Source organism: Thermobia domestica, chromosome 1, assembly GCF_964235325.1.
Source record: "Thermobia domestica chromosome 1, izTheDome1.hap1.1, whole genome shotgun sequence".
Classification (NCBI taxonomy): domain Eukaryota; kingdom Metazoa; phylum Arthropoda; class Insecta; order Zygentoma; family Lepismatidae; genus Thermobia; species Thermobia domestica.
The window spans coordinates 135,173,891-135,199,251 of record NC_137454.1 but is presented as its reverse complement, the minus strand read 5'-3'; the positions used below and the strand labels follow the sequence as shown (position 1 = coordinate 135,199,251).

The 25,361-nt window shown below is 34.5% G+C and overlaps 2 protein-coding genes and 2 non-coding genes across 4 annotated transcripts in view; 2 read left to right on the top strand and 2 right to left on the bottom strand.

The window, feature by feature from the left end:
- LOC145689360 (triacylglycerol hydrolase DDHD2-like) overlaps positions 1–25,361 on the bottom strand; it is a 160,406-nt gene that overhangs the window by 105,329 nt on the left and 29,716 nt on the right. The window lies entirely within an intron of this gene.
- TRNAK-CUU (transfer RNA lysine (anticodon CUU)) lies at positions 3,352–3,424 on the bottom strand. The gene has a single exon. It is a non-coding gene; the product is annotated as a tRNA-Lys (tRNA).
- TRNAK-CUU (transfer RNA lysine (anticodon CUU)) lies at positions 13,832–13,904 on the top strand. Its single transcript has one exon. It is a non-coding gene; the product is annotated as a tRNA-Lys (tRNA).
- Positions 17,119–25,361, top strand: part of LOC145664569 (uncharacterized) — a 130,692-nt gene continuing 122,449 nt past the window's right edge. Inside the window, exon 1 of the mRNA XM_081731389.1 lies at positions 17,119–17,548. Within this exon, the coding sequence (XP_081587515.1) occupies positions 17,517–17,548 (32 nt within the window). The 5' untranslated portion in view covers positions 17,119–17,516. The remainder of the gene's footprint in view (positions 17,549–25,361) is intronic.

The window sequence follows — 25,361 nt, the reverse complement described above, 5'->3', positions numbered from 1 at the left end:
CTTAAAATTCACTTCAGATGTATTGGAGCTTTACAAATTCTTCGTTGATCTTTATGACTTAATGTATCTTTAAAAATTTGACAAAAATACGCTAAAAATATCAGTCGTGTATGCCTTCTAAAATATGATTGTCACTAGTAATGTAGGGAGACCGGGGACAATTGAAACAAATTTTATATTTTATTTTTTCTCGCATGTTTATGCTCTAATAAGTCTGAAAATTATATAATATCTTAAGTGAAGTTTTGTTGCTCCATTCATTTTTTTTTTCATACATGACGATTTCTAATATAGAAAGTTACGAAGCATTTTATGACAGCATCGGTCTTGTTACAAACGTCCTCGTGCCCGGGTCAATTGTAACAGAGCTTTGGGACAATTGTATCATGACGCTTTAAATGAAAACTACAATATATATATATATTGCATGGCAAAACAATGTATATGGTTAAATAATACTGGTACTTATAATAATAATAATAATAATAATAATAATAATAATAATAATAATAATAATAATAATAATAATAATAATAATAATAATAATAATAATAATACTGATAGGTTTTACAACGGATGGGACAACAAACTAACAGTATAGACTACATCCTCGAATTTAAAAGTAGGTTTTAGTAAAAATATACAATTTCCACGTATCAATAAGATGCATGAATGATGAGTTACTTGTTAGCGGTACCGTGCCTCATTAGCTCAAAATAACTTTTCTTCGGCCTAACTTAAACATGGACAAGCAAGCCAAGATTAAATTTTGACGTAACATAAAAATTCAATTCAGTGACAACAATGGCGTTTGGTGTCCTGGGCAAAATCCGTAGTGGTGCTCTATACTCCCCCAATATGCCCCTTGGTAATGCCTACCCTGAATACCCTATTGTTATGCCACTGTGTCAAGTTCTAATGATATTGTACTAATAGACACCTACATTGTATTTGTAACCGCCATACATATCCCTCACACAACGACGCGAACAGAGAATGCGCTACTGTGCGAGAGAGAGTAAGTTAAACAAGTGAAAAGTTACATTGTTAATTATTTCTGATGAATTAGAAAAGGAGCCTATTTGACAAATGAGTCTTTAAAAACTTATAGGCAATTTAAAGACATCACAAGGAAGGAACATATTGAAACAGCCTATTTTGATACAACATCGAAAAGCAGTGATCCACAGTCAGCCACAAACATTTGTGAGAGTGTATAAACAAGTTAGGGGAGGCCTCATAATGAAATATGGGGTGAAAGTCTTTTCTTTCTCTTAGTAACCACAATGATCTATTATATACTAAGGCCGTCAAGGATTTTCTGGGAGTCGGGCTCCCCCATACGTACTAGTAGTCCCGGAAAAGCATACTTAATACATACGTTGTTTTATTAATTAAATCAATTGTATTACCTTCGGTCATATCTAGTTTATTTTCATAATGGTTCAATAAACTTTTTCTGGGACGATTGCAACGTTACAATCGTCCCCGATCACCATGTTACATTTGTACCCGTTCAACGGTCGGTGATAAATACCATGATTTCTCGTAATTACATTGAGTCAAAGCATCAAACACAATATCCACGATTCAAGGAAGAACATAGATTACACACACACAAGGTATTTGCTTACAACCTAATATTTAGATACAATAAATATTTAAAGAAAACACTTACACCATTCATATGACTGTAAACTTCCTCTTCTTTTCATTATTCAGCTATATATTTCATACTATGGAGCACAAATCTTGGACCACAGGGTTCAAATCTTGGACCATTACTTTTTCTGTTGTTTATAAATGATTTGCCTCGAGTTATAAAATACTCCAAATGTTTGTTGTATGCAGACGACATGAAATTGCATAAAGAAATAAAGAACAACGGTGATGTAATCAAGTTACAAATGGATTTAGATAGCTGTTACAGATGAAGTATTGACAATAAATTGCCTTTTAATATAAATAAATGTTCGGTAATAACGTTCTCGATAAAGGTAACCCTACCTAATTCCAATTATTCTATGAATAACATTATAATACAAAGAGTTAGACATGTAAATGATTTAGGCGTCCTTATAGATTCTAAACTATGCTTCAATCAGCATATACAAAAAATGATTAATGAGGCATACAAATCTTTAGGATTTTTAATTAGAAATACAAAAGAATTTACTAACATAAGAGCTTGTACGGTTTTGTTTAATAGCTTAGTACGTAGCAAGTTAGAGTATGCGTCAATAGTATGGACTCCTTACTATAAACAACAGGAAAGAAATATTGAAAAAATACAAAAGAAGTTTTTACGATATTTGTATTTTAAAATGTACAGGGTGAATTCCTATGACATGAGAGTTTCTTACAGCAAATTATTAGACATTTTTAAATATTCGCCATTAACTACACGAAGAGAAATATCTCAATTGATTTTCTTATTTAAATTGGTGAATGGCATTATAGATAATCATGAATGCATAAGTATGTTAAGTTTTAATACTGCCAAAATGAACTTACGGACTAGATCGCTATTTTATACTGTAAAATCTAGAACTTCTATGCATATGAATTCCCCCCTAATTAGAATTTGTCGAAATTATAATAATATATCTAAGGAAAGTCCAGAGATTGGTCTTTCTTTGCCATACACTTTATATTTGAAATTATTAAAACAAACATTAGATAAGAGGTGTGTCAGATGATTATTAAAATATTGTATATATTGTATAATTTTCTCTATTATATCCTTTATATTTGCAATTGTTGAAACAAATATCAGACAAGCAATGCATCAGATAATTATTCGAACATTGTATACATAGTTTTTTTTTTCTATTACGTTATAGATGTAACATTGTTTTTGTTTTTCTTTACACCAATGCCAATCAAATGTATATCTTTCTTTATTTTATTATTTTATTTTTATTTACTCGTTTTTCTTTCTATTTTTCCTCTCTTTTAGTTTTATTTTATTTTTATTTTTATTCTTATTATTGTACATGTATATAAGTATTTGAATATAATTTAATTCATGTAAGCCTATTGTAATTGGGACAGCAGTCCTGTTATAGGTGACAAATAAATAAATAAATAAATAAATAAATAAATGGAAAAGGTCAGAAATGAATGCCTATATTTACTAAATATTTCAATAGTAGTCATACGTTATTGATACATTGATCATTTTTCTGCAATATCTTAAAATCAGTCATTTAAAGAACAATTAAAATACATCTGTATTCAGTTTCAACCATGTTTCCCCATATGTTATCTTTCTAATATAACATTAAGGAAGCAATTGCTCCCTCCTGCTCTGCCCCCTAAATGACGCATGTTAACCCAAAAGATAAGTGACGCCCAGCGTGGGGCTCGAACCCACGACCCTGAGATTAAGAGTCTCATGCTCTACCGACTGAGCTAGCCGGGCCACGAACACTTCGCTTTTTGCAACGTTAGGATTGCTAGCAAATACCTCCTCCCTCCGTACATGAACAGGAGAAACGTTGTCAAATTCTTTCAGGATTCATAATGGCTTTTAGGCCATTGTGTTTGTGTGTTTCACTTGCCTTCTGCTGCTAAATTAAGGTAACTTAGCCAACGGAGAAAATAGTGTGGATTGAAAGAAATCAGCATAATAAACCATTCCTGTAAAAACCAGTAAAAAAACTAACATGCTTTTACATTTCGATTAAAATTGTTCCATCATACTTGTCATCATATACTCCTATTCTACGTTTGCTCCCTGACTCACTGATGGATAGAAAATGGTGGCTGGATAAGTATAAGAGTACTGAACTCATCTTTTTTTTTTTTTTTTTCAAATCACTTTTTCTCTTTGGTATGATCTGTCAGGAAAGTAAATGTACACCTATCTTTCGAGTCTGGCATTCCTGCGCTCCATCCGTGGAGAGTATGAGAATTAAATCAATCAAATGTTTACTGAGGGGCAAAAAGAAAAGCTTAATCTGAATAAGACATTGCAGAGGGGCACAAACTGTGAATACGAATAGTGCATTGTGTAAATAAAGGACGACACCGAAAGAGAAAGCCAGAAACAGCTGTTAAACTTACAAAAAAAGAGTAAAAATTGTCGAAGTGGGAACATAAAACACAAATACAACAAATACGCCGACAACTAAACGATTACCATGCCATGATCTTGGTGTAGTGGTTAAGGTGCTGGCTTACAAATGCAAAGGACGCAAGTTCGAATCTTAAGCGAGGACATTTTAAAAAATTTTTGTTAATAATACATACAACTCATGAGAGATGGTAAAAGAGGTCTATTTAGTTTTTCGTAGCAATTATTATTGGTAATGTTTAGTACTGATAATACTTTTTGTCTTTGCGTATTGCTTTTATTCTTTTCTTCATTTCAAAAGAGAAGAATATCCGAACAAATGCCACCAAAATTCCTCATATTTTGAATGTAAACGCCATTTGCAATTAGTGAAGAATAAAAATTGAACGTTCCGATGTAGCTGCAAAAAGTAAAAGGAAAAACATGGAAGTCGACCATACTCATGGTTATTAAAAATACAATTTCTACATGCCTTACACCTCCCGACCACGTTTCTACGTTAGCAAGTAAGAGGTTTGTGTTTAGGTTAGGTTGGTCAATACGTTTTTCAAAGGGGCCCGGTTTAGCTCTGACGCACCACAGGTGCGAGAAGAGAGAAAAACACTTTTTCTCTCTCCCTCTGTGTGTCTACTTATCTATCTATTTGTATATATATAACGCTATTTGTGAATGCCATAACCACCCTAATTTTCAGCGGATTGAGACGAAACTTGGCACAAACATTAATTGTTGAAATATCTTGATGAGTTCGTTAACCAGAATAATCAGATGAAAATGTTCAAAATGGTGGCCCTTCAAACTCTTAAAAGTTCCAAGGGAACCAAATTTCGCCCATAAATAGGTATTCAGAAAGTTTGAATAAATTTTTCTCTTTTACTGAAATATTTGTGTGCAGAAACTTATTGGAATATTGGACCCGATTAATCGCCTAAAGAAGATTCACGCCCTTTCGCTACGGTCAGTTTTTTTTTTTTTTTTTTTTTTTTGCAGGAGGGGGTTATTTTCCTATCGGAACAAGATGATTGTTAGTGATGATATGAAATTACACATTGAAAGTGAAGTAACTTGTGTAACGTGTTATTTGAAAGAATAATATAATAAATGTGCATTCCTCTAACACAGAGAACTCATGTATTTCGAGTTCGGGAGCCTGAATGGCGAGGAGTGTTATTTGATTTGCTTTTTAATAACACATTGCATTGCAAATAAAGGTAGGCAACATTAGTGGTAAGTAAAACAACAACAACAACAACAACAACAATAATAATAATAATAATAATAATAATAATAATAATAATAATAATAATAATAATAATAATAATAATAATAATAATAATAATAATAATAATAATAATAGGTGTTGTTTGTGGCAAGGCAATATCTTCCTCAGTTCTTCTTCAAACGTAATGATTGTAACGCCATATCTCCCTTACAAAATATTAGCAATTTATATAGAGAGAACGGGAAACTATAGAGCGATGGGACCAACGTTGGACAGCATGCACTCATAGTACTCAGAAAAGTAAGCGATTTCAATGCAAAATGAACGAAGAGTCATTGTCATGGGTACTCATGGGGCCACGGCAGAGCCCTCTTTAGGCAAAATGTCGATAGCTTATATCGAGAAAACAGGAGGTGATACTGGGATGGGACCAACGTTGGACACCGTGGACCCATAAGGCGCATCGAAAAAATTAGGGAGGCGGGCGCCAGCCAGCCTTACTTATTTCCACATAATAATATAAAATTATGTTGTCGAAATACACACACGAGTTAGCTACTAATATTTCATATTATTATTATTATTATTATCGACAGCGTCTTTTCATTACGTGTGCGTGTTTGACATGAAGCCAAAGAGAAGATCCATCATTCGTAGAAAGAATAATAGTCAGTTACTTTAACTGCGAACGACAGCGAAAAATACGAAAGGAGTGGACTACCTGTAGCGTAAAGCAATATTTTCTCTCAAATGGATAAAAAATCAAGCCGAGATTAATTCGAACTCGCATGGACAGCGCGAAAAGCCAGTGCTTTGTCCACTTTTTTTTTAAACTGACTCACTGAACGTGTTTCAGTAACTTACTTATTGCTAATTTTACTTGCTTCACTCGTTTAACTTGCTTTTTCTAATAACTTATAACGACAGAGACACGAATACAGAAACATCGAAAACAGTTAAAAATGATAGATGCTCTCCCGGCGGGAATCGAACCCGGAACTCCATACACCAAAGGCGCACGTGCTAGCGACTAGACCAGCGGGAAGGGCATCACTCTCTTCCTGTGTCGTTAGGGATTACGACCACTGTCTTGCCAGCTATCACTTCTGTGGGTTGTATACTATGATCACATGTTTCTTCTCTGCTGCAAGAGTAAAACCTACATTATATGTAATACATGAGGTATTTAGACCTACATGCTCTTCATATAATGTAATAAAAGGGTCATGCTGGGAATAAGAAAAAGAACATTCCTTGGACAAAACGGAAACTATTGGCATCAGAAATATTTACGAGGCATGCGCAGTAGTATATTTCAGAATAGTTACTGTTTTGTTCAGTAAACGAAGAAAGGGGTATAAAAAAGCAAATATGTCGCGTCAACGAGATCGACCAGATTTGACAGGGGCGGAAGCAGATGTATAGTAATACAACAACTTCGCTCAGTTGATACGAGCCGAGCCGGTTGATATCACTACCCGAGTTGGTCTTCTGCTTGGGCTCAAGAATTCGACCGTGCTGGTCTCAGCCTTAATTTTAAGAACTACAGTATAATTTTAAGTACTACAAGAAAAATTCCTTTGACTCGACTCGGATTGAACTCGAGTCGAGTCGAATTTTGGCTCGACTCCTGCTCATCCCTATTCGTATTTGTATTTTGTTTCCACTTCAACAATTTCTACTCTTTTTTTTTCTTCGTTTACCTATTGTTTCTGGATTTCTCTGTCGGTGTCGTCCTTTATTAACACCATGCACTATTCTTATTCCCAGCTTGTGACCCGCTTCAATGTCTTATTCAGTTTAGGCTTTTCTCCTTACATTGACTTGACATGTGATTGATTTAATTCTCACTTTCCGCGCACGACCGATGAAAATGTTTTATTATTATTATTATTATTATTATTATTATTATTATTATTATTATTATTATTATTATTATTATTATTATTATTATTATTATTATTATTACTATACTATTGAACTTGCACGGCGAAATTACTGTATAATACGATATCATTTCAGTAATTTTATTCCATTGTATGTTATTTAATTTATTAATGGGCACTAAATTGTCTCCAGATCAACGAATAAATTAACTACGGCATGCACTTTGGTGGAAATATCATTGCAATAAGATTATTGGTTCGTTCCAAACATGTTCATGTAATGATATTTCCACCAAAGTGCATGCCGTAGTTAATTTCTTCGTTGATCTGGAGACAATTTAGTGCCCATTAATAAATTAAATAACATACAATGGAATAAAATTACTGAAATGATATCGTATTATACAGTAATTTCGCCGTGCAAGTTCAATAGTATAGTAATAATAATAATAATAATAATAATAATAATAATAATAATAATAATAATAATAATAATAATAATAATAATAATAATAATAATAAAACATTTTCATCGGTCGTGCGCGGAAAGTGAGAATTAAATCAATCACATGTGAAGTCAATGTAAGAAGAAAAGCCTAAACTGAATAAGACATTGAAGCGGGTCACAAGCTGGGAATAAGAATAGTGCACGGTGTAAATAAAGGACGACACCGAAAGAGAAATCCAGAAACAGCAGGTAAAAGGAGAAAAAAGAGTAGACATTGTTGAAGTGGAAACATAAAATACAAACACGAATAGGGATGAGCACAAGTCGAGCCAAAATTCAATTCAACCCGAGTACAATTTGAGTCGAGTCAAAGGTAATTTTCTTGAATTGAGTTCCGAGCCAAGTCGCTGTTTTCGAGGTCTAGTTTCGAGTTGAGTTGAGTTTGATAATGGCTCTCTCGCTCGTTCAGCTCGTTTTAACTCGTTTTGAAATATTGGCCTGATCAGACTGGAAAGCAAAAGCCATGAGAAATGTAAGCAGTAATGTGGAATACTTTTAGTGTTGCTCACGACAGAGGTGCGTCTCATCTCGTAATTTTAGTGCATCTCGTGGGGCAATTTTAGTGTATCTCGTCTCGTCTAGATAACGAGAAGACAAGAGTTTATTATTATTATTATTATTATTACGAGACAGCCTCAAATATCGTAATCACCAATATAAGTATATACTGTAGTTCTTAAAATCAAGGCTGAGATCTGCACGGTCGAATTCTTGAGCCCAAGCAGAAGACCAACTCTGGTAGTGATATCAACCGGCTCGGCTCGTATCAACTGAGCGAACAGCTCGAGTCGGCTCGGTTGGGATGAGCTCGGCTTAGTTGGAACAAGCCATCGACTCAGCTCAATTGAGCCGATGGCTCGAGCTTTCTCGGTTGGGATGGGTCACCTACTCGGCTCATGTGAACCGGTTCGAGCCAGCTAAGTTGAAACTAGTTCATCAGCACGTTTCGACTCAGCTCAACTAAGCCGATGGCTCAAATCGGCTCGGTGTGGTGATCTGTTGGCTCTTCTCACTTCTCGATTCGGTTCGATATTGAATGAGCTGTAAGCCGAGCCGCTCGAGCCGTTGAGAAGCCCAAACCCGGTCCCAGCTGTTTTGAATATGTTTGGATGAAGCCTATAACTTTTAACAATTTTTTGCTCGAGCCCGAATACTTGCCCCTTCGGAACTCAAACCCAGAACGTGACCGATGTCCTTGCCTCCTGAAGACTTTTAGACGACCGAGATCGACAGTCAATTAGCTTTTACTATTCAGATACAAACCGTATATCTTTTAAAGATTATACATGGAGTTGATATAATAATAATAATAATAATAATAATAATAATAATAATAATAATAATAATAATAGTTTTAAACTTGCCCTGAAATTTGGCAAAACTTACTTAAAAGTAGAGATTTCGGGGAAAGGGTTCCGTACCTTCAAGACACACCTCTGCAACTACCAACATTTTAAACTAGAACCTTTTATTGAAGTTTCATGTAGAAAGTATGTTTTGAGGAAAATAACTGTAATAAATATAACTGAATATCACGCGACAGTAAGGCATATAATAAACTAATTTTTAGAATATGCAGAGGTAAATATAAAAGCTTTGCTACAAAAATACCTACACAGAGCATAATTCAATGAGCTCTGAAATACAATGTAACGAAATAGCCTATGAGATTCAGTCTACAGAGCAATTGTTACTTAAAGAATGGACATACACTATTTCGAGAATCGAGACAAGACGGGAAATGTTTACGATACTTTTCGTCTCGTCTCGATTCTCATCTCCAAAGAGAGACGAAAATTTTGATTTAGCCCTGACCCGTCTCGAATGTAAAATGTTAATTCTCATTTTATTTGTTTTAGAAACGAGATGAGAAACTCCTCTTCTCGTGAGCAACATTAAACCAAACCGAAATATTCTTTCCAAATGTCACGTTTCTCTTTGTAATGGTATGACCTGAGCGATAATTTAGCTTCTAGCTTTTAATCTTCTACGAGATAATAATAATTATTATTATTACTATTATTATTCCTGAAGATTTGATAGTTCAAGTATTGAAACATCCGAGTATTCAAATATCTGAATATAATAAAACGTATGTTATCGCTGATCAATCGCCATCAAAAATTCTAAAATAAGAAAAAAAAATTGCAACGTGCATTCGCAGAAGCACCTTGACCACTGAACCGCGATCGCTACGCGGTAAATGATCCGTCTTTAGTCTGGTTACGTTAGGTTTCTTTGTCTGCGCTTGCAAACTTGTATGTTATATTTTTCGATTCAAAATGTCTTTCGTATTTCTTTTATGAAGTCGGCAAAGTTTATATTAATAACTTGAGTTTTTCTTAAACCACTGGTTCACAAGTTCGTTCTTTCTCCACACGAAACTACAAATATGACAGATTGAATTCTCATACTCCCCATTTCTTTCAAAGCAGTCGCCATTACCTGGTCAAAGACTTATTTCCGCCACGATTCATATTAACCAAAATAAATTAATTTTTCGGAAGCGGAACTTTCACTTTCCGGATTTCGCAAAATTATGGAATTCAGTTATACTCCGGAATTCAGAAGAATTTCGGAACTCGGAAAGAATCCGGAATTTAGAAAATTCCGGAATTGGGAAAAACTCCGACTTTCGAAAAAATCCGGATTTTCCGAATTCCGGAATGTTAACGAAATCAGAAATTTCTAAATTCCGGATTTTTCCGAATTCCGAAATTATTACAAAATTGCAATTTTCCGAATTCCGGAATTTATCCGGCTTTACTTTCGGGAGTCCGAAAACTAATAATTCCGGAACGGGCTATCCCTAGTTTATACACAACCTTTCAGAACACTAAGCTAGTAGCTGTCTACAAACAAACAAGTAATGCAAAGCATATTGTATACTGCAATACGTCATGTATTAAAATCCGACACCATGACCCTTTTATTACATTATATGAAGAGCATGTAGGTCTAAATACCTCATGCATTACATATAATGTAGGTTTTACTCTTCCAGCAAAGAAGAAACATGTGATCATAGTATACAACCCACAGAAGTGATAGCTGGCAATACAGTGGTCGTAATCCCTAACAACACAGGAAGTAAGCGTTGCCATCGCCGCTGGTCTAGAGGCTAGCACGTGAGCCTTGGGTGTATGGAGTCTCGGGTTCGACTCTCGGCGGGAGAGCATCTATCATTTTTAACTGTTCTCGATGTTTCTGTGTTCGTGTCCCTGTCGTTATAAGTTATTAGAAAAAGCAAGTTAAACGAGTGAAGCAAGTAAAATTAGCAATAAGTAAGTTACTGAAACGCGTTCGGTGAGTCAGTTAAAAAAATAGTGGACAAAGCACTGGCTTTTCGCGCCGTCCATGCGAGTTCGAATCAATCTCGGCTTGATATTTTATCCATTTGAGAGAAAGTATTTTCTTTTCGCTACAGGATGGATTTTCTCTTTGGTTTCATGTCAAACATGCTCACGTAATGAAAAGACGCTGTAGATGATAATAATAATAATAATAATAATAATGATAATAATAATAATAATAATAATAATAATAATAATAATAATAATAATAATAATAATAATAATAATAATATGAAATATTAGTAGTTAACTCGTGTGTGTATTTCGACAACATAATTTTATATTATTATGTGGAAATAAGTAAGGCTGGCTGGCGCCCGCCTCCCTAATTTTTTCGATGCGCCTTATGGGTCCACGGTGTCCAACGTTGGTCCCATCCCAGTATCACCTCCTGTTTTCTCGATATAAGCTATCGACATTTTGCCTAAAGAGGGCTCTGCCGTGGCCCCATGAGTACCCATGACAATGACTCTTCGTTCATTTTGCATTGAAATCGCTTACTTTTCTGAGTACTATGAGTGCATGCTGTCCAACGTTGGTCCCATCGCTCTATAGTTTCCCGTTCTCTCTATATAAATTGCTAATATTTTGTAAGGGAGATATGGCGTTACAATCATTACGTTTGAAGAAGAACTGAGGAAGATATTGCCTTGCCACAAACAACACCTATTATTATTATTATTATTATTATTATTATTATTATTATTATTATTATTATTATTATTATTATTATTATTATTATTATTATTATTATTATTATTATTATTATTGTTGTTGTTGTTGTTGTTTTACTTACCACTAATGTTGCCTACCTTTATTTGCAATGCAATGTGTTATTAAAAAGCAAATCAAATAACACTCCTCGCCATTCAGGCTCCCGAACTCGAAATACATGAGTTCTCTGTGTTAGAGGAATGCACATTTATTATATTATTCTTTCAAATAACACGTTACACAAGTTACTTCACTTTCAATGTGTAATTTCATATCATCAGTAACAATCATCTTGTTCCAATAGAAAGATAACCCCCTCCTGCAAAAAAAAAAAAAAAAAAAAACTGACCGTAGCGAAAGGGCGTGAATCTTCTTTAGGCGATTAATCGGGTCCAATATTTCAATAAGTTTCTGCACACAAATATTTCAGTAAAAGAGAAAAATTTATTCAAACTTTCTGAATACCTATTTATGGGCGAAATTTGGTTCCCTTGGAACTTTTTAAGAGTTTGAAGGGCCACCATTTTGAACATTTTCATCTGATTATTCCGGTTAACGAACTCATCAAGATGTTTCAACAATTAATGTTTGTGCCAAGTTTCGTCTCAATCCGCTGAAAATTAGGGTGGTTATGGCATTCACAAATAGCGTTATATATATACAAATAGATAGATAAGTAGACACACAGAGGGAGAGAGAAAAAGTGTTTTTCTCCCTTCTCGCACCTGTGGTGCGTCAGAGCTAAACCGGGCCCCTTTGCAAAACATATTGACCAACCTAACCTAAACACAAACCTCTTACTTGCTAACGTAGAAACGTGGTCGGGAGGTGTAAGGCATGTAGAAATTGTATTTTTAATAACCATGAGTATGGTCGACTTCCATGTTTTTCCTTTTACTTTTTGCAGCTACATCGGAATGTTCAATTTTTATTCTTCACTAATTGCAAATGGCGTTTACATTCAAAATATGAGGAATTTTGGTGGCATTTGTTCGGATATTCTTCTCTTTTGAAATGAAGAAAAGAATAAAAGCAATACGCAAAGACAAAAAGTATTATCAGTACTAAACATTACCAATAATAATTGCTACGAAAAACTAAATAGACCTCTTTTACCATCTCCCATGAGTTGTATGTATTATTAACAAAAATTTTTTAAAATGTCCTCGCTTAAGATTCGAACTTGCGTCCTTTGCATTTGTAAGCCAGCACCTTAACCACTACACCAAGATCATGGCATGGTGACCGTTTAGTTGTCGGCGTATTTGTTGTATTTGTGTTTTATGTTCCCACTTCGACAATTTTTACTCTTTTTTTGTAAGTTTAACAGCTGTTTCTGGCTTTCTCTTTCGGTGTCGTCCTTTATTTACACAATGCACTATTCGTATTCACAGTTTGTGCCCCTCTGCAATGTCTTATTCAGATTAAGCTTTTCTTTTTGCCCCTCAGTAAACATTTGATTGATTTAATTCTCATACTCTCCACGGATGGAGCGCAGGAATGCCAGACTCGAAAAATAGGTGTACATTTACTTTCCTGACAGATCATACACTTTGAATTATTAACAATTTATACTTTTAATTGATTATATATATGAAGGTCCCATGGAACACCGGCACCAAAATAACAATTAATTTAGTATAATTTACTTTGATTCAATTTCCACTTCAAAACACAGAACTTGGATTAATATCCGTGCCATTATGTTTGCATCTTCTGATATAAGTAATGGAAAAATTTCTTTACACGTCAAGAGAATATCGCTATTTTCTTGCACTAACTTTACATCATTATTCTATCAAGTCTACACCGCCCGCGAATATGAGTGATTGGTGAAGGTAATTCAATTCAACATTAGTTCCTTGCTGTATCTTTTGATTTCCATGATTGTATATTCTAAAGCAAAATTAGAGTAAATATAATAAAACTTCCCACTTATTCAGGCCATTATGAATCCTGAAAGAATCTGACAACGTTTCTCCTGTTCATATCTCATCGAAGACTTTTTGCTATATAGGGAGGGAGGAGGTATTCCCTATTAATCTTTATGTTGCAAAGTGGCTACTCATTGCCCGGCTAGCTCAGTCGGTAGAGCATGAGACTCTTAATCTCAGGGTCGTGGGTTCGAGCCCCACGCTGGGCGTGTTACGTTTTTACTGTGTTAACATAACTTGTTCTTGTGTCTATGATTAATTAATGCTGCAGCATCTATTTGAATGAAACATCTTGTATTTTAACGTCCCATGTTCTGCTCTTTAGACTAATGGAGACGAATGATTCAGAACAACCCGAGAAAACCCACGTATATGACGATGTCCATCACTGACTTACTTGGGTGGGTATCAAACCAGGGAAATTCATTAAGTTTAGAGACATGAAGTTTGGTATTTAGACTTTTCATTTAAAATAATTAAAGCTGTGTTCAGTATTTTTTTTTTTTAATTTCTCCTAGAAGAGAAGAAAAAGGCAGGCAGAATTTGAGCTGCAATTGTTAAAATAAGAGAGGCATATCTCTAAATCTCTTAAGGTTAGAAAAAAATGGTATTTAGATTTTTCATTTAAAATAATTAAGGTGTGTTTCAGCGCTTTTTTTATGTTCCCCCTAGAAGGGAAGAAAAACATATGAAGATTGTAATTGTTAAAATAACATGGCCATATCTCGAAATCCCTTAAGAGCATAGACATGTTGCTTACAGACGTGTTTCAGCGTTTTTTCCCTTAGAAGGGAAGAAAAGACAGTAAGATAAAAGGGTGGGGGTTGCATTTGTTATAATAAGGTTGCCATATCTCAAAATCCCTTAAGATTAGAGATATGCTAATGGTATGAAAAGTGTAAAGCTATAGCCAGTAAATGCAGGGGTCTGGGAGCGAAGTCCCCAGCTAGCTGAAGGCTAGTTATCTCATAAATTTCATAATTTCATATGCTCTGAATATATATATATATATATATATATATATATATATATATATATATATATATATATATATATATAACTCTATGGCATATGGAACCCGGAGGTTCAATGCCGCGTTCACAAAAGCTCTCCACTGACTTCTATCCTTAGCTAACTGCATCCAGTTTCTACTTTGTATTCCAATCTCTGCGAGATCCATCTTAATATTGTCCTCCCATCTGCGCCTAGGTCTTCCTAATGGTAGTTTTCCGATTGGTCTTCCATTCTAGCTACATGACCCGCCCACCTAAGTCTCCTAGACTTGACGACCCTAACTATGTTGGGTAGACCATATAAATTATGTAGTTCCTCGTTATGAAGTTTCCGCCATTCCCCATTCCCGTTCCTCTTGGGTCCGAATATTCGTCTCAGGATCTTGTTCTCAAATACTTTCAGTCTATGTTCTTCCCTCAGAGTAAGTGACCATGCTTCGCAGCCATACAGAACAACAGGCATAATATATATATATATATATATATATATATATATATATATATATATATATATATATAGATATAGATAGATAGATAGATAGATAGATAGATAGATAGATAGATAGATAGATAGATAGATAGATATAGATATAGATATATAGATATAGATAAGGACGGATCCAAGGGGCGCTAAGGGGCTATAGCGCCCCCCTTGACGCTCAGGTTTACACTGGATAAAATGGGCTTCAATTCTCCTTTACACTGGATAAAACGGCAAATTAGGGTTTAGCCCCTCCCTTGATCATATCCTGGATCCGCCACTGTATATATATATATATATATATATATATATATATATATATATATATATATATATATATATATATCAGGTAAGGGTGTGTTTAATAGTATAACAACGTGTCTTTGGTAAAGAAGTTCCCAATATTTTTTTGACTGGTGATACACTTGTGCCTATTAGATTTTTTTTATTATAAACTATAATATGATACTGTAAGTCTATATTAATTATAATGGTAATATAAATTATAATAGTATAAGATTATAGGTTTCTATATAACATTATGTACCGACAACATTGATGGTATCGTTAATTGGCACAATCTGTCTCAAAATTCATTAGAGGCTGCATGCTAAAAATAAAACGTGTCGTATAAAGTCTAGACTTGTAAGCTATCTGAATAACAAATTTATTTTTAATTGCAATTTCGAGACGCACCTTGTGAAGCTGTGCCACCCACTAATGGGTCGCGACACACTGGTTGGGAAAGCCTTCTTTAGTATATAAAATATATTGGATTGCTATTATTGTAATATTAGTCATGATCATTACATGGTCAAGTGGGAGACAAGGAATGATTAGCCTTAACTTCGCCATTGTAAAATAAGACTAAATTAATATAAAATATTCTAATTTTACTTCTACAATACATGATGCAATAGAGATATACAGGGTGTTATATAAATGTGGCACAATATTTTGGGAACAGATCCCTCATATCAAAATAAGAAGAAAAAAAAAGTTCATATGGAACTGTGCTCAAAAGTGGATAGTTTCGGAGTTATAGGTTGCCGAAAACGTGAAATAAGTGGACTGTAAAAGTAGTTGAGCTATGAACATTTAAAATTCACTTGTTTCACGTTTTTGGCACCTTATAACTCCGAAACTATCTGCTTTTGAGCACAGGTCCATATGAACTTTTTTTTCTCATTTTGATGTGATATTGGGACACATTTATGTTACATCCTATATATATATCTTGTGATGTATGGTAGGGGACTTTTTGGATGTTATGTCCCTTCCTTTTCAGCAAGATGGTATGGAAAATAAAGATTGACCATAAGATATGCAACTTGGAAACTTAAACTATACAAATAATGCAAACTTGGAAGCTTGAACTTCACCTCCGCTCCCCTCCCCTCCCTCCTCTGATGAAACTACGCTGTTATATAGGTATACGTTTTAGATTGATCTCAAGTTCATATTACAAATCTTCTGTTATAGTGAAAGAAGTACTTCATTTCTTATATGAGACCACATTCATAGATGTAAACATTATACTATGTAGTAATTAAATGAGACGAATAACTTATTTCATGGTTTATCATAGAAGCTCGTTTATGAATGCCAGTTATTAGTCATAAATCAGAATTTTTTCTAGCCAAAGTTGCCAGTTACTTCTCACTGAAATCTGAAATTAACGGCAGAAAATCTATTTGAAGCGAAAAAAAAAAAAAAAATCCTTTCGCCCTTCTAGAGAAGTTTTCAACTCCACATCATAAAGTGGCACCCATGCGTGAAAAAAACGTTTGTTTTAAGATATTTTTTTTTCTTTTTCATTTTTTTAAAAAATCATATCCGGTAGTTAAACGAAGATGTGTGTCTGAGAGCAAGATGTTCATTACCTACTAACAGACATTTTCTTGTGCATCTTCTTCGTCTTCCCAGAAAACAAGAAAATGACTTTACGGTAGTGTGACAAATTTATCATATTCTGCCCTTCCTCATAGTCGCATGACGTCGTGTCATAATGAGAGCGTGGCCAAATACACGGTTCTCCCCCTCGAAAAAAGATTAATGCTGTTCAGTTTCCTACATGTTTATGCTGCTTCAAATGTGCTAGTGGATAATACTTCTATCTTCTACCTACGTCAATGTTATGGAGCTGTCGCTATGAAGCTGCCTCGAAGATGAAGCATCCTTTGTCTACAGTATTCAGTGAATGTGATTTATCTATTACAGTGAAACAAGATTTGAATGTGCATTTTGTATTATAAGTGGTGAATATATCAATATCTCCACAGTTTAAATGGTCCTAATAGGATCAGAGTGCTATTTGCAAAGTAATAATGGTGTGGTATGCCTGGGTGATTCTATTAATGTAAGTATGGGACACACATTTTTTTTTTTAAATGAAAATATTCTGTAAGCTTTTGATTTGTTATTGCAAGTGACATAAGTTGTATAGATAGTAAAATCAGCATAAGTTTGATGTGAATTGTAACCAATGACATCATCTGCACTAACCAATAACATCACAGATCCTAACGGAATGACGAAATGCTTATACAGGGTGTTGGTAAACAACACCGACAAACATTTCGAAATGATTCATCACAAGAATACTAAAATAAACCAACATGAGTACACAAATGCGCTATTTCGGAGCTATAGCTCCTGAAAATTTAAAACAAACAGCTACAGCTCGAGAACGACATGTAGTCGAGAATAACAGAAGGTAGACTAGGAGCAATTAATGACTTTTAATATAAACTTTTTGCAGTATTGAACTTTTAGAAATAGAATTGTTCTTGTGTTGCTTGATACTACTGGCTTAGTGGAAAAACGGCACACTCCATATTAAAATATTTATGACAAGAAAAATATTACGTTTCAATTCACAATATTTCAGTATGATTTCAGATATTTACCTAGAATATTTTTTTATGTAGCACAAATATTGAGGATTAAGTAGTGTACAGAAAATTGCATCAGGGAGGGGGACATGAATTCAATTTAATATCTTTTTAGATCCAGTATTTTATGGGAGTGTTTATTTTCCTTAATATCTTGGTCAAGGAAGAGGTTTAAACACAGAAACCCTCAATTGCCTTGCGTTCGCCACTGTAAGGATTACTCATGCATTGCACAGCTCTCATTATTTGAATAGTAAAAATCTCCTTCACGGACCAATTTAAACGAATAGAAGAATATATTTTTTAAATATCTTGACAGTATTCCTTCTCATTTAGGATCGCATTAGTTCATGTAATTTAAGGAAAATGTAAAAGGAAATTACGATTTGTACGTACAGTATATTTAATATTAAAATCACCATAGTAACATGTAATAATAAAAAATAATGTGCTATCTAGCCAGAGGCGTAGAGTCCCAGGCGCAGGCAAAGATGTGGAAGTATTGATTCTCATGAGTAAACAGAATAATACATTAAAATAAATAATATGATATTGATTATATAAGAGTAATACACTTAAAACATCTTCTCTATGTCGAAAACCACGCTACACGAATATGTGTAGCACTACTATACTATACCATCATAGGTATTCTTAGCAGCGTACCGTACCTGCCTCTAGTACTGCTCATGAGACGAGACAAGAAATAAGGTTGTCTCGTCTCGTAAATTTATTAGATCTCGTGTCGTCTCGAATTTTTTGTCTCATTTTGTACATTTGTGTAGTTTTTTTTTTTTTTTTTAATTTCATTTCGAAGTTATCAATGAAGCATGTAACACTAAACCAGTGTTCGACTTAGATGCACTAGTGTTGTCCACGGGATTCGAGAAGTTTCTCTTCCGAGACGGGAATTGTCATGTTTCTCGTCTTGTCTCGAATTTTTTTTAAAGTACTTCATGTCCCGACTCTTGTCTCGTTCTCGAGACGAGACACTTGTCTTGTTTCATGGGCAACTCTACTTGCCGCAAGCTGAGAAACTTCTCCACACCACGATCTTCAACTAATTTCTTCGTCTTTGTAGGAATTTTCTATTTGAGTATAGTCCATCATCAACTGTAGCCTCTTTCAGTCCATCCTTTTTTTCCTTCCCACCATACCTTCTAGCACATTCTTATGGTGGAGTTCCTTCTCAGCCAATATCTCAACTAGTTTCTCTTCTCCCTTTTAATTACACCTAAAATTGTTATTTTACCCTTTATTATTCTAACGCTTCCTCATTCGTTGTCTGTCCGATTTAGCTGATTCTCTCCACTCTTCTCGACACCTACATTTTGAAAAACAACAGACTTTCGTCATCAATTTTAGGCAATACCCGTGTATCTGCCCTATAGAGTACAATACTCCACACGAAACATTGTTATAAGTATTTTTCTTAACTTTTCATTGAAGGATCGACAAAATATTTTTTTTTCCTTTTCCTAAATACTCCTTTCCCATTCCTATCGTTGCTTTCATTTTACGTTCGCATTCTATTAGATTCCATATGAAATGACCGTTTTAGCACATAGGTTTTATTTGTCATAAACACATACTTTTTGAAACTATTTAACCGAAAAATGCCCCATCTGTATCAATACACTTATCCCATCGACTACAAAGTGTTTTAATACCAGTTTCAAAAAAAAAAAAAAAAAAAAAAAAAATCATGTTAGTCTTAGAGCCAAAAAAATTCTTTAAAGGCTGTTTCGACAGCTTATTGATTAATAATGCATTTTCTCACTAAAAAAGGCATTCAAATGCTTAAAGGGGTGGTAGTAAGTACTAAAGAAGCCTTGTCAGTATGATAGAGGAGGCAGAACCTCAAACTTTCGGTTTCTGTAGGGTCACACTCGAAACATGTGGTTGTGTGCATTCTCATGTAGAAGAATTACGTCTTTTCTGTTTACCAAAGCTGTCTCTGAGGACAACAATTTTTTATGCACAATATCAGTTTGTTGACAGTAATACTTTGTGGTAAATTTTCACTCATTTCTAGGAAGCTGTAATAGATAGGACTTCCCTTTGATTATACTATCTTCCTTGAGTAAACACTTGCTTTGGATATACACTTTAGTTTTTGATCTGCATCCAAACATTGTGCTAAATGACTACGATTATCATAGAGTATCCAGTTTTCATTACATTTGATTGGACGAACCACGAAGGGACTTAAAAAAAAAAAAAAAAAAAAAAAAGGAAACTCAATAATGTGCAGATCTCAAAGCGTTGAAGTTCGTGCTTTTCTGTCATATCATGAGGAACCCATTTGTCAAGCTTCTCACCTTTCTAGAAGCTGCAAGATGTCTGAAAACTGTGATTAGGCTTATTCTCAGTTCGGTAGCAAGTTCTCAACCAGTTATAAAAGCAGTGTGCGAATTAGATAATCTATATTGGGGGGGATAAAATTAGGCCAAAGGACATAGTCTGAAGGTTCAAATTTCAAAATGAGACAATAAATGCCTTACCCCCCATATATATATATATATATATATATATATATATATATATGTGTGTGTGTGTGTGTGTGTGACATCTGTAATAAATAACAGATTTATTAACTTAATAAATCTACCGACAATAACTATGCACATATATATTGTCTGACATACAAACACCCCACTAAACCTTTCTGAACGTGTTTTAATGTTGTACTCACTCTTGTCCCCGTAGCTCTCTAAGTTTATTTAGTTAATAATTCGGCAAGAGCGATAGCCATGATCACAAGCATATGTTAATTTTTCCACTCATATTGAAAGCTTCCACTTTGCATTAATACATACAGGTTGCGAAAAGAAACCTACTTCAGTCTTGTGAAAACAACTAAAATTATCAGTTAAACCGGACATATCTTCTTCTTCTTCTTTTTTAAAAGAAAATCTAGATATTAGCCTATCAAATAAGAAATAGATTGTTGCTGGTCCCGATTTCTCACATCAAATCGAAGGCCAAATATTTAAAATCTCTCAATTCAAATTTCGAGCTTGTGCTTCTACTTCCTGCTAAAGCTGTGCTCATCACGACTTTTTTTCTCCAAATATCGATTCCGTGATGGGCACAGAAAGTCAACACTTAAAAATTACTTTACTGTTAGGTTGAAGATGAGTTGATTCACTATGGGCTACGTTATTCAAATAAAGTAAAACATTACACTGAAGTTTTTCAGACAACATTAATTGCGTGGACAGCAAACTGTACAGCGAAAAGATGGAAAAATGAAGCGTTAACTTAAAAAAAAAAAAAAAAAAAAAAAAAAAAAAAAACCGCTCCAGTTGAAATGCTTATGCAAACACGGACAATGACACGGAGAACCAGTCATATTAACAAATGCTGAAACAAATCTTGAATTATTCGCTTATTCACCTAAAAATCACCTTCATTAACATGTCTGCTCACTAGGAGCGTATCCCCCAGCGTGTACGTTAACATATACTTACGAGAGAATACCTATATCTCAGATTTTGAGTAGGCCCTACAGTTTCAAAAGTTCATTTCCGTAAACTATAAAAGCAGTGATTGCTATTCTAATTATCACAAATTAAATGCAACTTTTAAGTTGCATATACACAACCTACTAGGGCAGCGTTTCCCAACCTTTTTCAAGTTGCGGCACACCACAGGTGTAACTTGAATTCTCGCGGCACACCCATATATTATATATATATATATATATATATATATATATATATATATATATATATATATATATATATATATATATATAATTATTACTATTATTATTTGTAAATATAAAATACCGTGGTATTTTTGTGATTACTGATCTTCTTACAGAGAAAAAAAGCTGGATCACTGATTTTGCCCCGTGGTAAATCATTATGCTTATTTTTCATTCTAATTTTAAAATAGAAAACAATTGCAATGAAATATAGGACTCGGTTTTTTAAAAATCCACTTTCTCTTTCGAAAACTGTATCTAACCTTTCACTAAAAGAGAAGATCAGTAAATAACGAACAAATAAACAAATCTCCTATATTTTTAAAACACAAATGTAGGTAATTTGTATGCATGTTTGCTTTGTTGAATTTATTGAATGATATGTTAAAATTTCAAGTTACGAAATAGTATGCAACAATAAAGAAGCAATAATGGTCATGACAATGATAAATACGTTTTTCAACATTAAAAATGTACAGAAAAGTAACACAGTATGAAACTTAAAATTGTAGATTTATAGTAGAGTAGAGGTTCATAGTAATGTGAAATACAAATATAATTTTCCCCTATATCTTGGAATTTGGTTCCTATGGAATTAAAAATTTGTTTTGATTTTCTCGCGGCACACCAGCGGCCCATTCGCGGCGCACCAGTGTGCCGCGGCACACCGGTTGGGAAACGCTGTACTAGGGAATGAAGACCATGTGCTAACAAAGAGTACACTGGAAAATGAAATAACATGTTATAACAAAAATTAAAATAAGATGATAATCGATACAAATATAGAGGATGAATATGATATATCCGAACTTCGCCAAGTATGGTAGAAGAAGCTATTTGTTTACTTCTTCTTGGCCAACCGCTAAGAACATTTATAAATCTATATGTGGCGTTGTTATACGCAATTAGTACATTCAAATTCACAAACGATGACGAACTGAAGGGTACGAAGGTACAGTTGCAAGTAACAACCGTAGTCATAATAATATAGTTCAACTAAACAACGTTGAAAATAGTGGGTAATTAGGTGGTAAGTAGAAATGACCAAAACTGAACAATTTACATCGATCATTTCGAAATACAGCTAGAAGATTAAATTTACAAGAAATAACAAAAATCAGTGAAATTTGGAGTTATACTAAGCATAGTTTGAGGGGGAAAGCGAGCATCCCCGGTGGGGATACTTCAGCTGACTTCTTTGGGGGGGAACAAAATGTGATTGAGGGGGAAAATCCCCCTCATCCCCCCCGGTAATTCGCACCCTGTATAAAAGGGTTATCTTCAACTAGTTCCTTCAGACCACCATCACAGAGGACGCTCTTGGGTTTCCCACGAGGTTCATTTTGTAAGGTTATATTTCCTGAACTGAATTCCTCAAACCAGTTTCTTGCTGTACGTCCATCCGCAATATCCTTCTTGAGAGCAGCATTGATGTTTTGCGTTATTTGGGATGCAAAATATCCAAGATTGAATTCATTAAAATTATGAAGCTGTATGCTGTCTATATTGAGTTTAGAATTTCTTAAACATTTCTGGCCTAATCTGAAAAATAAATATATAATTAGATAAAGCAAAAAATAAGCAATATATATATACAGGGTGTTAATGAACTATACCGACAAACTGTAAGAGGTGATTCCTCACATCAAAATAAGAGAAAAAGTTCATATGGATGCATGGCGAAAAGTGCATAGTTTCAGAGCTAGGGCTGTCCAAAATCGCGAACAAGTTAAATTTCAACAGGCCCTATTTCGAATTCCAGAAACTGTGGATGGTGGTCTTTATCAGCGTAAAGGAAGCCATGCATACACAATCCAAAAGTGCATATTTCATCAATTTTCAATAAGTGTACTGCGTATTCCCTACAGGGTGTAGTTCTCAGATATGCAGTCAATAGAATTTTCAGGTATATCCTGATTTCAAAGAGAGTCCAAAGTAGGCAGGAGGTAAGCCTTGACAGCATTGGACATCCAATGCTTCGGAAGGAAGTCGGAAGTGTTAAAAGCCGGCACCTCCATGTTTTTTGTGTTCGGAATAACGTGTGATGCGATGTATTTTGTCATGGTATATTTAACGTTTTCTTCACTTATAAGTGTGAAAGAAAACATCCCAGTATGCGTTTTCCTAAGTACGAGAGTCCGTGCTGCTGACGATCCTTAACACTTCCGACATTGTATCAAATGATTCCGTGTTTACTGTTATCAAGTTTTATCATTTGCCTACTTTGGGCCAATCATAAAGTCAGAGCATATCTCAAAATTCGGTTGGAATCATGTCTGGGAATTTCACCCTGCAGGGAATACTCTGTACACCTACTGAACATTAATGAAATATGCATTTCTGGATTGCATATTCGTGACTTCCTTTACGCTGATAAGGACCACCATCCACTGTCTTTCAAGATCGAAATAGGGCCTCTTGAAATTTGGCTTTTTCGCGATTTTGGACAACCCTAATTCTGAAATTGTGCACTTTTCCCCACAGGTCCATATGAACTTTTTTTTCTTCTTATTTTGATGTAAGGAATCACCTCTTACAGTTTGTCGGTATAGTTCATTAACTCCCTATAGTTCATTAACTTCCACTGTTTCACACACGCAATGAGATCTGATCACTAGCAAACTGCCTAACACGAAAGTGGGCTTTCAGATGGCCAAACAGAAGAAATCGGGCGGGGCCAGGTCTGAACTACAGGATGGTTAAGGAACCACTTTCCATCCCATACTTCTGATTTTCTAGTCTGTGAGATTGGCAGAATAAGGCCTCGCATTATCTTGGTGTAATTTCATGACTATTTTGGGGCGTCAGTCTCTTTGTCTTGAGAACAAGGCGCAGCTTTTCCAGTGACAAAGAATACCGTTCGCGTGGCTACATATCTGTCATTCCTGATGATTTGATCAATGTGGTCTTTAGCACAATTCTTATGATACTTACAATAACTAACATATGACAATATACCGAGTTTATTATTGTTGATAGGTTGGAAAGAGCTCGAAACGTACCTTAACATTAAATACAGTACTTGTTGAGGACGAAAATTGGTGTGTGTGTGTGTCTGTCTTTACTGTGTTTCTGTTTTCCTTTTTTCTACACTGCCATGTCTGCTCTCTCATGCTCGTTAAATATTAAAACAGACAAACTCTGACTTGATGCCATGCTATGTATTTGTGGCGGATTACATCGTGTTAAAAGTTTTCTTCCATTCTTCCGTGTTTTTACCATTTTCTTTATTTCACAGTTATTGTTACTATAATCAACATTCATTTACTATTTATCTTCTTTAATATACGTATATAGCGTAACATACGAGTATATAACAACGATATAATTTAATTTATACCTAAATATAAATATCCATATGAAAAGTAGACAAAACTGCAATAGCTTGAACTTTGTCACAGGAAATTAAGCAGAAATAAGTGTAATAGATGCTATAGTTTATAGAACATAATTCTTCTATGTTCTTAGACATGTTGAAATCAGATTTCATTCAAAAATGTTGAGGAGGGGAGCTAAATCTTCTCCATTAATAAGGCAAAAGGAAAAATCTCATTTAGTATTGAAGG